This window comes from Lissotriton vulgaris, chromosome 8, assembly GCF_964263255.1.
Source record: "Lissotriton vulgaris chromosome 8, aLisVul1.2, whole genome shotgun sequence".
NCBI classification, from domain to species: Eukaryota; Metazoa; Chordata; class Amphibia; order Caudata; family Salamandridae; genus Lissotriton; species Lissotriton vulgaris.
In genome coordinates, this window is record NC_141696.1 from 1,520,825,220 (window position 1) to 1,520,839,685 (window position 14,466).

A 14,466-nucleotide genomic window follows, 5' to 3' on the forward strand; every position below is an offset into this window, starting at 1 on the left:
ACCCGGTGACTATGTCCTGCCTATGGGTGGGACCAGGAGGGGGGTGGTTACACCCCTCTCCCCTGCCGGAATTCCCCAGGCCAGGGGCTGGTGTGCCCCTGGAACTGGTTCTGACTGGCCTATGCGTAGTGAGCACCGGGGTGCCACTCAGCAGTCACCTTCCTGAAAAGCCCTGCCTACCCAGGATACACAAAACCATGTCTGGGATGGTGCTAGCACCGCCCCGGACAGGAAACCCTTTGTCCAAGCCTCCCTCGCTGGAAGGACTCCCAGCAGCAGGAGGTCAGACTCGTGTCTGTGGTGGCAGCATCCATTTTGTGGAGCTGAGGCTTTAGTTAACTTTAACCGGGGTTCACAGTTACATACATGTCGTGTCCCTCTAGAAGGGTGGAATGCTAACCCCGTCGCCAGAATTGGCGAGGGGTTAGTATTCCAATTCGTATGACACCTTACTCGACATGTTTTGATAAAGCAATACCAAAGTTAGCATTTAACCGCGGGGATTATAATGCACTTAAGAGTATATGGTATGCGATATCATGGAACAGCTATTAGGACTTGGTTCCGCAAGCTGCAGACAGGCTCAGCTCATGCCAGAGCACCATCTCACACGATTCCAAGCACTCTGCCTTCAGGATTGTCAAGGCCTGCCATAGGAGTGACTGATAGGAATCTGTGTGTCCATTTTAGGGTTAGGTATAGGTATACTACACCTATAGCAAAGGGTGATTACACGACTTTGCCCCAGCTGTCATGCAGCCAGTTGTGTCAAATTTAGGAGGCCAGCCAGGGGTGGCATAATACATGCTGCAGCCCCTGGCAGCCCTGGGTACACCTATGCCCTGAGTTACAGGGTCTGATAAGGTGGCCCAGTACCAATTGGTAAATGCACTTGGGTACATGTTGTAATTTAGAGAGAGAACAGCCAGGCTGTGGGTCTGATTGGCAGGCCCACAGCCAGAGAAAGTCGTAAACCAGTGAAACAAAAGCAAAAAAATCTGGGTGATCATAGGATTGCAGACCCTACTCTCCTACACCCACATCTGAGTGAATTGTAGGACAGCGAGGACAGTCCTTTAGTTCAATCTTGCCAAGGAAAACTCTGGTTGTCTTAGCGCTATAATTAAGTCCCCTGGATAAGTCTATGGCACTCTTTCGGATCACTCATTTCTGTGATTGAAAGAGGTGAAGGACCAGTTATCCAGTATTTTTCATAGATTCACATGCCTGAATCATTCCCCGTCGCTGGGATGAGAGTCCCACGGTAAATACAAAAGTAGTGCCAAGAGTAAATAATAGTAGTAGGCTAAAAGAGAAAAGCCTAAGTCCTAAGTCTTAGTAGCCTATCTACATCATTATAGTAAAAAGAACCAAAGATTGCTTCCAGCCAATCATCTACTAGCACCCTCTAGAACCTTCCCAGCAGAGGCAGTTTTCCTCAGATTTTCACTGCACTTCGTGTGGAACAGAGTCTCCCTGAGTGCCACTCAGTTTCTTCTACTTTTTCCTCAGCATGTCTGACAGGAAAGCGCTTTTCAAACCCTGCAGGACCTGTGATAAGAAGAGGGTCCATGTGGATGACCAATATAAGGACTTCATTTATTGCCTTTATCCTAAGCATGAGGCAAACAATTGCAAAATCTGCCGTACCTTCCCTTCTAAGACCCTTAGGGATAGAGAGGCAAGGCTGCTCTTGTGACTCAAATCTTCTTCAGCCATAGAGGATGACAGAGCTTCTACTTCCAGCAAAAGAGCCAGATCCCATGACAGCTCTTCAAGTGAGGGAAGAAAACACCACACATCTTCTCATGATGCTTTTGACCCTTTACAGAGGTCACCTACCTAAACCTTTGGGTCACCGCTGTCTCTGTCATCCACAGCGAGCAAGGAATTAAAAAAGGCCTCTACTTTCAAAACTGTAAGTTAGAGCCATATTAAATCTGTTACGGTAACTACTTTGTCTACTATCTCTGTGACTTCTTCAATCGCCTATTCTGTCTACAAAAATCTCTATCTCTTCAAAGAAGGCAGTTCTTGAGGAATCGTCGACAAAAAGGTTGAAATCACCGTTGACGACCATATCGACGTCGAGCTCATCAACTTTACCTTGGATGAAGCCTCCGCCGTCGACGAAGATTTCTTCATCGACGTCTGCCTCGTCGACGGCCGTCCCGTCGACACCGACGGCAACATTAAAGGTCCCGTCGACGGCAAGCTCGTCGACGAAGAGCCCGTCGACGAAGATCCCGTCGACGACCCCGTCAACGAAGATCCCGTCAAGAAGATTCAAACAACAGTTCCTGCTGGTTTACCTTTACCTGCGCAGTCAACACCTAGGTCATCAGGCCTTTACCAGCTTAAAACTTTTCAAAGACCTCTTAGACACGTATGTTGAGGAGGATGACTATGATGACGAAGATGATGGACCCTGTGGTACAGCTCACCAATCATCTGCATTAAACATCAAGTGTCAGGATGACGGCGAAGATGATGACTACCAAGACCAATATTATCAAGAAGACATTATTATCCCACATCATAGATTCCATCATAAAGAAGTGCGCCAAAGGAAAACGAATTACCTCCCTCCAACACTCATTCAGGACTTACAGCCCATGTTGGTGGATGGCCGACAGAGGTTTTCCCCACAACAGGCAGTTCCAGAGAACCCACACATACCAGCTGTGGTTCCTGTTCCATTGATTCAGCCTGAACCTCCTGTTACACCGGCCCCTCCTTCAGGTCTAGTGGAAGGGGCGCAAGATGACACTGCCTCCTCCGAAGAGGAGGTTGAAGAGGGTATATTGCCTGACAATACTAATGTTCTGTATCCCTGGAATGACTACGTAATCTCCTCCTTTTCCTCTGCCTTCTGATTCTCCCCCTGAGGGGGCTTTCATAATTTAATGCAACGGGCTGCTGCTAGATTTCAGCTGCCAGTAACAGTCGAATAGTAAGAATTTTTCTTTCATGATTTCAAGGAAGAGCCCAGGAAAATCACGAGAGCTTTCCCTATTATAGACTATATTTGGAATGAAGGGGTTAAGATCATAAAGACGCCTGCATCTAACCTGGCAGTACTTCTGCGCATAGAGAAAAAATACAGTGCCCCTGCCAACAGCCCATCCTGCCTCATTGGTGACCCACGGCCAGACTCGGTAATTTCACAAGCCGCCCAACAGCGATCTAGGAATCCGGCAACACCTGTCACCACACCACCTGATAAGGAAGGACGTCGCCTGGACCTTATAGGCAAAACACTTTACATCATGGCAGCGCCCTTTATCAGAGCTGCCAACTCTCTAGCCATTATCGGCCGTTATGACCGTCAGATGTGGTCAGACATGGCGGGTCTCATTGATCTCATTCCAGAAGACCGTAGACAGGAGGCAAGAAAGATTCTGCTGGAAGGAGAACGTGCCGCATCGTAAACTATAGATTGCGCTTTGGACATCGTAAACACTAACTTCCGTCAGCTAACAGGAGCTGCAGTGCTTAGATGCCAGGGATGGCTTAAGGCCACCACTTTCAGACCTGAGATGCAAACAAGAATTCTAGACATGGCCTATGACGGAGAGTCTTTTTTTTAGGAAAGCACATTGATGAAGCCCTCTTAGATATAAAAACTGTCACGGATACCGCACGATCATTGGGCACCCTTCAGTACAGACGCAGAAATTTCAGAGGAGCAAGAGGACATGGTTTTTCATCAAGAGGAGGATACCAAATCCAAAAGAACAGGCAATATCAATCTCAGTACATACAGCCTTACAACCAGTCATCATACCGTCAATCGTACACGGCTAGTTTCTCTTGCCAAGGAGGTCGAAAGAGATCACAAAATCAAGGCAGAGACACTAGCAGGAAGCAGTGATCTCCACAGGGCGCCAGCCATTTTACCCTCCCTACCCTTGGGCTCGTAGATTTAAGCTCTTGTTAACAAGTGGCAGGTAATAACTTTAGATCAATGGGTTCTAGACCTAGTGACCAATGGCCACACCCTCGAATTCATCAAACAGCCACCTACTACTCCGCCCAGGGGTCCCCCTCGTCATTACTTATTATTCAAGGAAGACTTAAGGATGCTTCTCAAGAATGCCATGGAGTAAGGAAGGTTTATAATCTAATTTCTTCCTGATCAAAAAGAAGTCAGGGGTTTGGCGACCAATTCTAGACCTCCGCGAGCTCAACAAATTCCTCAAGAAACAAACTTTCTGAATGGTCACACTTGCCGAAATTTTAAGTTGTTTAAACGAAGGAGATTTTATGGCTTCTCTGGATATGAAAAACACATAGTTCCACATGCCTATCCACCCCAAACATCGCTAATATCTTCGCTTTACAGATATCAGTTCACGGTGCTCCCGTTTGGGCTGAAATCAGCTATAAGAATCTTCACGAAGTGCTTGGCACCAGTAGCAGCAGCGCTGTGATCTCGAGGAATACAAGTATTCCCTTATTTAGACGATTGGCTGCTCAAGGGCCCTTCAGAGCACGAAACCAAGGTTGCCACAGAAGAATGTATACAACTATTCACTTCTCTGGGACTGATCCTCAACAAGAGCAAATCACAGTTACGTCCTCTCCAAGTCATGTCTTTTCGAGGAGCACAGTTAGACACGGTCCAGTGCAAAGTATTCTTGTCACATGACCACAAGATACGTCTTCAAAATCTGGCAACGTTATTTTAAAAAAGGTCAGTTTCAGTGTGAATGGTTGCTTCACTCCTTGGAATGTGCTCTCCAGCGATACATCTCATACCCTTAGCAAGGCTCAAAATGAGACAGCTTCAGGAAGAGCCGCACCTTCAATGGCAACAGGCCATGGGTTTGTTCGACGATACTATCAAGGTCACACAGCGCATGAAAAATTCTCTGCATTGATGGTCACAGACAGAGAATTTACCCAAGGCCTCACTTTCCTACAGACCATTCAAGACTTCGTTTTACCAACCGATGCCTCCATAGAAGGATTGGGAGGTCATCTGCAGGATTTGCTTATTCAAGATGGTCTCATGTACAAAGACAACAGCATATCAACAGACTGGAGCTCCGTGCCATATTTCTGTCTCTCCAAGCGTTCCTCCCAAGGATTGCGGGTTCCTCTGTGCTGGTTCGTACCGACAACATGACCAGCATGTATTATGTCAACAAACAAGGAGGAACGAAATCAGCTATGCTCTCGCAGGAGGCTCAGGAATTGTGGGAATGGATCACACTCCACAAAATAACATGTCAGGGCTCTCCACAATACCCTTGCGGACACTCTGAGCAGGTCTCAGTCGGACTGTCACAAGTGGGAGCTAGAGCAGGAGCAGGCGAACACAGGGGCAGATTTATGTCGGACTTGCGCCACGTTTAAGCCGCTGTTGCGTCACGCAACAGCAGCATAAATGTGGCGCATCCCTGCGACCCATTTACAACGTGACGCATCTAGGCAGATGCGTCACGTTGTAAAGCCCTGCGCCACATGTGGGCGTTCCGGCGCAGGGTGGGCGTTCCGGGGCCGGTGCGCCTCGCAAAAGTGGCTAAGTGAAATCTACAAGATTTCACTCGGTCACTTTTAGGCCAATGCTGCGTCAAAACCCTGCGCCTGCTTGAAGCAGGCGTAAGGCTTGACGCAGCATTGGACAGATAGGGCACCCCGAGCCTTGCTGGAGCTGCGTCACGCTTGCGACACAACTCCAGCAATGCGCCACCTTTACGGCACAGATGCGTCATGCATCTGTGCGGTTTTTGCCCCATGGTGCGCCGCATTGTAAATGCGGCGCACCATGTGTGGTGGAGCTGCGGCGCACAATAACTGGTGCATCCCTGGGGATGCGCCAGTTATTGTAAATCTGCCCCACAGTGTTCAAGACTTGGGGCAAACCTTCACTGGACCTATTCGCAATTAGGGAGAACAAGAAATGCCGATACTATGCCAGCAGGTTCCCTCAACAGGGATCAAGAGGGAATGCCCTGTCTATGCGATGGTCAAGGATTTGTGAGTACGCTTTTCCCCCAATACCATTGATTCCGAAAGTGCTACACAAGATAAAACTAGAGGGTTGCCGATTAATACTGATTGCACCCCGCTGGCCAAGGCAATAATGGTTCCAGGAACTCCTCTTACTGTCTCAAGACATGCCCATTCGCCTCCTTCCGACTCCTACAATGTTATCGAGGGACAGAGGGAAGTACTCATGCGGACCCACAGTCCCTGCACTTGCACGCATGGCTCCTGATTTCTTAGAGTTCAAAGATCTCAACATTGCACAGGACTGTCGGGAGATTTTGGCCAAATCCCAAGTCCAAAGCACAAGAAAGACTTATCGCCTCAAATGGAAGCGATTTTGTTACTGGTGTGAGGCTAATAATATTTATCCAATACAAGCTCCTGCAGAACAAATACTCCCGTATCTGCTTTCTCTTGCTAAGTCCGGGCTTACCTTTCCATCAGTCAAGGTGCATCTTGCTGCTCTTTCCAGGTTCAGGAGATGCACAGAGCTTCCCTGTCTCTGCTCAATTTCACTTATCAAACAATTTATTAGCACCCCCTCCAGAATGGGAACTCAACATTATGTTAGCACAATTAATCCCAAGTTCATCCCCAAAGTACCGACACAATTTAACTCGAATGAATCGGTAAGATTAACAACATTCTTTCTGGATCCATCCACTCCAACTGAAAGAGCATTACACTCGCTGGATGTTAAGCACTGTTTAAAATTCTACCTACAGAAGACTAAGGACATCAGACGATCCAACCCGCTGTTCGTGGCCTATGGTCAAGCAACTCTTAGAAATGCTGTTACAAAAGCAACAATAGCCAGATAGCTGGCATCTGCTATTCTTTTCTGACATGACAAGGCTAACAAACCTTTGCAGAGGAAAGTCATAGCTCATTCGACAAGAACATAATCAACGTCGACAGCTTTGTTTGTTGGACTGACTCTGGAAAATATATGTTGTGCTGCGACATGGAAAAATGTCCACACGTTCATGAACCATTACTGTCTTCAATCTTCGCATCAAGAAGACGCAGTGGTTGAACATGCTGTTCTACACCATCTCTTTCATTAAGATCAGACTCAGGTACTTTTGCTCTTTTATGTATTATTCCATTCTTTTAATATTCATACTAATGTACAGATATATATGTCTGCAAGATTGTAAATATTAGTACATATATATTTATATTGTGCTTGGATATAGCTTTGCTTTCTTAAAGACTATTCCATTAATAAAAAAAAAACATCTTTTCAACCATTGTGGATGCTATTTGGGTGTTTATGAACCCGTGTCTCCCACCATCTGCAAACAACAGTATATGGTTATACTGCTCTCTACTCTGATTCAGGCATGTGAATCTATGAAAGATACCCCAATAGTGGATAAGAAAACAAGTTACTTCATTGTAACTACAGTTATCCAGTATTGGTACCTTTCATAAATTCACATGCACCCACCTTCCTCCCCCGCTAGTCAGATCTCTATAATCTGGGATACTTACTTCCTACTTGTGCTAGGAAAAGGAGAGGAAACTGCCTCTGCTGGGAAGGTTCTAGAGGGTGATAGTAGCTGATTGGCTGGAACCAATCTTTGGTTCTTTTTAATATAATGATGTAGATAGGCTACTAAGACTTAGGCCTTAGGGTTTTTTCTTTTAGCCTACTACTGTTATTTACTCTTGGCACTACTTTTGTATTTACCGTGGGACCCCCACTTCGGTGACGGGGAATGATTCAGACATGTGAATCTATGAAAGACACCAATACTGGATACCTGTAGTTACAGGTAAGTAACTTGTTTTCCTATTCAGCTGTGGTTTAAATACCATTTGGAGAGCTGGAATCGCCTCTGTCTTCAGATGCCCCTGTCTTGAATTTTAAGTCAACCTTCCATGTGTCAGGTGATTCTGCTACATTATGAAGCCTTCTCAATGAGGCGGCAGCAGAACACAGCAAGGGGCACCTCCATGACCTATTGGTTTAACGTTCAGATTCAATTTACATTTGCCACCTACAGTCTGAAGCATCTCTCTAACCTGTTGCTGTCTCTTTTTCACCTTTAGGATGAACACAAGATGACCTTGGAAGGGCTGGAGAGGAAATTTGGAACACATCGGACACGTGTGAGTAGAAACATCTTTTACAGAATTCAGTTCACCTGGGATTGGGCTGCACAATTCACACTATTGTTTACTAGAGGTAGTAGGAACTGAAGTGGTGCACCAGCTTAAATATGTGATACTCAAGCTGTGCTGTTGCACTGCTAAAGGGTGACTCTCTCTCAATGCTCCTGCAGGCATCTTTTCTCATAGTTAAATAGGGAATCCGAAATCATCTCATTCTAGGTCATAATGTATCCATATACTCGGGGAATTAGATCACTGACAGAATATCGACAACAGAAATATCGACCTAAAAATATTGTGACAAAAATATTGTTGTCAAAAATATTGAAATTCTATCTTCATAATGGTAAGTACAAAAACATTGAGAACAAAACTATTGTTAAAAATATTATTGTTAAAAATATCGTTTTTTAAAAATGTTTAAAAATAATGTAAAATAAATAAATAATACATATAATAAAAACAGTTCGAATTATTAGATTTTTTTAAAATCATAAATAATAAATATAATGTAAAAATAAATTAAACATACATATATATAAAATATAATATATATATATATTTACTTACTAATATTAATAAATCATTATAATAAATTATACATTGTTAGATACATAATAAAAACAAGCATTTGCAATGCAATAGGTCTTGCATTCGTGAGAGTTTGAGCGATTGGCATTGTAAAAGACAATGCCTTTAATTTATGTGATTTGAAAACCTTCAAGCGGTGCGCAAACGCACACTTTATACTTGTGCAAACATACACTTTGTACTTATAGTTGTTGCCTACGAGAAGTAAGGCTGGTAAAAGAGGCACAGTTACTGCTAGCATGCTTCTCATAAGCAAGAACTATAAGTACAAAGTGTGTGTTTATGCACCGCTTGCAGGTTTTCAAAACACAAAATTAAGGCAGTGTCATTGACAATGTCAAAAGCTCAAACTCTCACAAATACGCGACCTATTACATTGCAAATGGTTGTTTGAATAAATCCCGGCACTAAGGAAGGGCACCCAACAGCTTTTTTCCTTGTACTCTACGTGATCTGCTCCTATGCACTCTCTTATGAACTACGGTTGACAGATAGTTTGCACATTGGTTGACCTGAGATCTATGAATTGATGGAACATATTGAGACGCCAGCATTTCCTTGTACCATATGGTAGAGTGCTAGAATGCTGCTTGCCAGTAAAGGAATTTTAAGGCATTATTTCCACTTCAGAGACACACTTGCTGACTAATTGTGTGTATGTTGCAGAGTGACAATGAGTTCTCATGTGTGGGTCATATTGCAATGATCATGAAACATCCGGAATGAATTACCTCCTTGGAAAGGTTTTAGGACTGTGAGTATTATTGACAGTTGGAAATCGGTTAATTTTACCATTGCATGTGTCCGGGTGAGGTAAATGGGATGACAATTTTCGTGTTGCTCAGATTGCTTGCTGGATGTGAGGCTGTCCATAAGGGTGGAGGCTGTAAAGTTGGATTATCTTTGGCACAAACCTATAGCAGAAATTCTTTTTTGGTGCCATTGAAACATAGAAGCTCCCTCTAACCTGTGAATTACGTGAGAGACTATGAGAGGCAATGTTCTATCTATATTGTGTTACTGGGTATAGAATTGCTTTCCAAGCAGATTCATGTGTTTTGGCAGATAGGTGTGCAGAAATGTAATTTGAATAGTTTAGTGCATTAAAGCTAGTCTGACTGGATTTGTTATAGATTGTATATTCTGTAACGAAGTTTCAGGTGCCAGTTGTTTGGAACCGCAGCCTATCCTGTGTCTCTCATATTTTACTATGAACCATTTTTCTTGCTACAGTGACACTCAATTGAATGCAAATGTGTACGGTAAATAATTTTAAATCCGTACAATGCGTTTCAGTACAACTGGGGCTAGTGATGTCAGACAAAAATCCAGTAGAGGAAACCGTGTGCGTGATAACATGGTGGTCACTTTGAGTTTGGTGTCCTCTTTTTTGTGTGTGCAGATTTATATAGCGTGAACTCGACCCGAAGGTATTGGAGTGCTTACCATAAGTTATGTTACACAAGGACACATTCATCCTCAATCCTCAATTACCTGTGACTGTCCTTTACTAACATAATCTCCTATGCTCCTTGACCCCATGATTCTCCTAAAGCCCTAACTAAACCTTACACTCTGTTCTTCCCTTCTAACACTACCCCCTTACAGCCTACTCCACAAGCTCCACTTAACCCTTTACCACAGACTCAGTTTAACTTACCCCAGGCTGACATACATTCTATCTGCAGCAGCAGTTTCTCTAGGATGAGGTTCAGACCGAAAGAGTGATGTTTCAGGGAGCAGGGACTAAGGGGCCCATTACGATGATGGACGGAAGCCCATCTGAGCTGATGTCAGTGGTGGAAAACGTAAACTTTCCTGCTCAAGGTGCGGTCTTTGCGACCACCAAATTACACTGGTCCAACAGAGGCCATTTTCCATCTGCCGCGGTCTGTCAGGCTCCGCATGCTTTTTTGCGTACGCAAGGTTGGCGAACAGAGCAAGACCGGCGAGCAGAAACACGTTCCATCAGCAAACCAGATTACGATATTGCAATTAGCCCTGCCAACCGCTGCGTAAAAACCACTATGTCACGGTTGGTGGAAACACAACAACGGAGAGGAAAAGCCGATACAGTACCCATCAGACCCACCGGAGCCACCATGGATCCTGCGCTACAGGCCTTCCTGCAGCTCTACCTGATGCAGCTCCAGCAGACATGACGCCGCCGTGTTCAACAGCAGAGGTACGTACCAATCATCTCTACGCATGCAATCCCTGAACAACTACAACTACCTGCAAGCATTGCGGCACCACGATGGATGTGGTAACCTACCAAATGCAAAGTGCGAGGTCCACCCAATCCCCATGAGTGACCCTCTGTGCCCCTGAAGGCAAATGGGGCCAATGCCGGGCCCCGCAGTTGCCGACCGCGCACACCGCTATTTCAAAAAATGTACGCCGCCAAAGGCTCGCATTGACTGATAGCTTATTCACATAGTGTGTGCCACACTGCTGCGGCATGGAAGCTGCGACCGCAATCATGCAACATTCAATTGGGGCCAATGCGTGTCAACGCTGCAGATGCCAGCTAACGCACATGCAAACACATTCTGCCTTAGCATTGTCGCCACACATCACAACTCATTCGCCTAAAGTGATTGTTGCACGAGGCACCCATACATATGAAGTAACCACACAGACACCCTACTAGCATGGGAGAACAGGCACAGGTCACGTGCATCCGGCCAAGTTATTCAGCAATGTCACATGTCCACTGACACCTGTGCTGAGTGGCTGTGGGGTGGGGGGTAATCCAGCCCTATGGGAGTGGCTGGTACATTAGCACAAGTAGAACAGTGACCAGCTGGTCACTACACTGGGAAGGTATGAGAGAGTGTGACCTTTGAGTCAAGTCTCCACACATGGTATGTCCAAGAAAAGGAGAGTGCAATTACATACATAGTCATGCCTCGTGGCCAGCATGGACTGAAATGAAGGACAAAAATCACTTGCACTGTACCAATGTAGTGTAATGAAACATCCAACCTGTGAACATCTCTTGAATGTCCCTTGACATCTGACTGGCGTCTCCTGGCCAGGGGTCAACTTGTGAAGGGCCAGTGACGTAGGCAGACAATTAGAGGTGTCCATTGTCGGCAAATCAGACATGCTCGTAATTCCTAGCACTCACAACACACATACTGGTGTGGCGTGCAGTGTAAATACACAAAAGGGTGATTGTGGGTCTAAGAAAAAATGTTAATTTGACCCTTACTATCAACAGAAATATGACAAAGAGGAAAAAAGAAAGAGATTCAATCAAGTACCACAGGATATCCCCACGATCGTAAAGGTACCCATCAGTTTTCGATCGGTTTCGCCCTGTTCATCATTTGGGACTCCTCACACCGAGGAGAGTGATCCTACAACCACTTAGCGTGCAGTGTGCCTAGCCACAATTGCCTGTTAATGTACCCACACACATCACAGGAGTGCACATGTGGAACAAACATACATAGCTCTGACCGACAACATTAGTCATTGTCAGCCATGTGGGCTTGTATACACAATCCATGTGCATTTCTGCCTCATTCAGGTGAACATTGCAATATCTGTCATGCAAATTCCACACACACTCACACAGGACTGTCTCCATAATGTCCACATGTCTCTGTCCACCGTACTGTATATCCATGTAGCGTTGTCCAGATGACACTCACTGCCACCATCCCGTAATGATGTTGTGTATTGTGGGACTGAGGCTTGCGGTCATGCAGTGACAGCAGCTACATTAAACTCAGCACTTATGCTGAGAAACACAAGTGCTGGGCCATCTAACCACAGGGCAAGTCATCCTTGATGTAGTAGTGTACTATATGCCATGCACATCGGCCTCTTTGGATGTCGAAGTGTCAGTATATCGAGTGAGTGACAAAAAAAAGGTCTGAATGGAGGTCACTTGTGCATTTCACTTGACCATGAGCCTGTCAAAGTTGGGGTTGTGTGAGTCTCTGGGTAAGCTGTTCACTACATCTCATATATACCTCAGCCCATGCTTCTGCACCCCGACATACGCAGGAGGAGACCACCCATCTTTCGCACTGTCCTGACCTGACGACGATGGAGGGCATCAAAATCATCATGAAATGCAGTTTGGATCGCCGCACACTACGGAACCCATTTGCCCATTTGGCACCCAGTTTGAAGCCCAAAAGAATATATCCGGCTGCATTGTCTGCTACAGTGAAGGTTATGGCTGCACTGCATTCCTTCGCTACTGGGTCTTACCTGTACAATATGGCCAGCGCCGGTGGGATGTCACAGCCCATGTTCAGCATGGTGTTGCTTGACGTCCAGTCAGCATTGATGCTTTACAAGGACAGACCTGTCCACTTCCAGAGGAGGGATAATTTGGCAGCTATGAAAGGGGAGTACTATGACCTGGGAGCCATTCCAAATGTTGTGGGTGCCATTGCTGGCACCCGCATTGCCCTTGTTACGCCACAGGCGAGTGAACACATCTAAAGGAACCACAAACACTACCACTCCGTCAACCTGCAAGTGGCATACCAGGTGGATCAGATCATCTCACACATGTGTGCTAAGTATCCTGGGTCAAAAACAAGGGGAGTTAGGCCCAGGGGACAAGGTGCAGGTAGGGCCGTAGAATTATATTCAATAAGAGGGGTGAGCCTGAGCCTTACGTTATTTTAGACCTTCTGGAATGTCTAAATCAGGTATCAAAGATCACACAGGGAACACTGTAATGTCTATAACAGGGAAAATTCTCTCAGTTAACAGACTGGAATACAATTTGTCATTCCTCTTTGTTTATATCATATGCCAACGCATTTCGAATCCCAGGCAATGAGTACGGGGACTCTCGTCAGGGCTCTTGAGTTTAGAAGCAATGGTATTTTCCGAAGAGTAATGTTCTTCTCGTCAGTTTATTGCATCCACAGGATATACGGGCACCAAGTTGATGTGGTTTCTTTTTTGAGACAATAAGAATCCTGATGTAATCCATTGCCCATCCGATCTCAACAGCATCCTGTGTCTTCCAGGAGGTAGCGCCACACAAGGCTTCCCTTTATTAAGAGCTGCATCCGGAGAGCTTCTGTACATGAACTCTGCAATTCATTCACAATCTGGGCATATTAGTTATCTGCAGGAACTTGTTATCTTCAATGTCTATTCTCCAAAACATAAAATCAAATGCATGGACGGAAAATCTTGCCTCTCTTCAGAAGTTTGGGAAATTAAATATGTCGCAATCTCTTGCACCTCCTCACGATAAAGGATACTGCCACCGCACACTGTCCCCAGTATCCCAAGGCTGCCTGGTGGTGTTGACTGCAACTAGCACAGGGACAGTGTTGGAGGCAGCGGCGGTGATGGTGGAGGTGGCTGCCACACAGTTCGGGGCTGCAGGGCTCAGCGTTGTTGTTGCAGCTGTTGTGGGAGTTGTGGTGGTAGTGGGGATAGTGAGGGCAGGAGGTTTTGCTTTTTCATGACATGTGACTTCATCAATGACACTGTGATTCATGTGAACTGTCAATGGTATTACAGGTATGGGTGGGCCGCCACCAGTTCTATGGTCCGCCTTGTGGTTCCTGTGGACACCATGCTTGACCAGGGCCTTGAGGCCGACCCACCGCCTTTGGATGTCACACAGTGTGCGTAGGGTGGTCCCTACAGCATTGACTTTGTTGTAGATTATTGTCCACAACTGGGTTTTGCGCAAAAGTGGGGTGTGTCAGACCAGGCTTACATGCAAATGTGGTTCGACACTTATGATCTCGTGTACCATCACTT

General features: G+C 45.6%; 1 protein-coding gene across 1 annotated transcript in view; it reads left to right on the top strand.

Moving 5' to 3' along the window:
- LOC147699077 (sodium/potassium-transporting ATPase subunit alpha-1-like) overlaps positions 1 to 14,466 on the top strand; it is a 3,282,495-nt gene that overhangs the window by 1,046,573 nt on the left and 2,221,456 nt on the right. Inside the window, exon 9 of the mRNA XM_086936300.1 lies at positions 8,056 to 8,115. Within this exon, the coding sequence (XP_086792426.1) occupies positions 8,056 to 8,115 (60 nt within the window). The remainder of the gene's footprint in view (positions 1 to 8,055; positions 8,116 to 14,466) is intronic.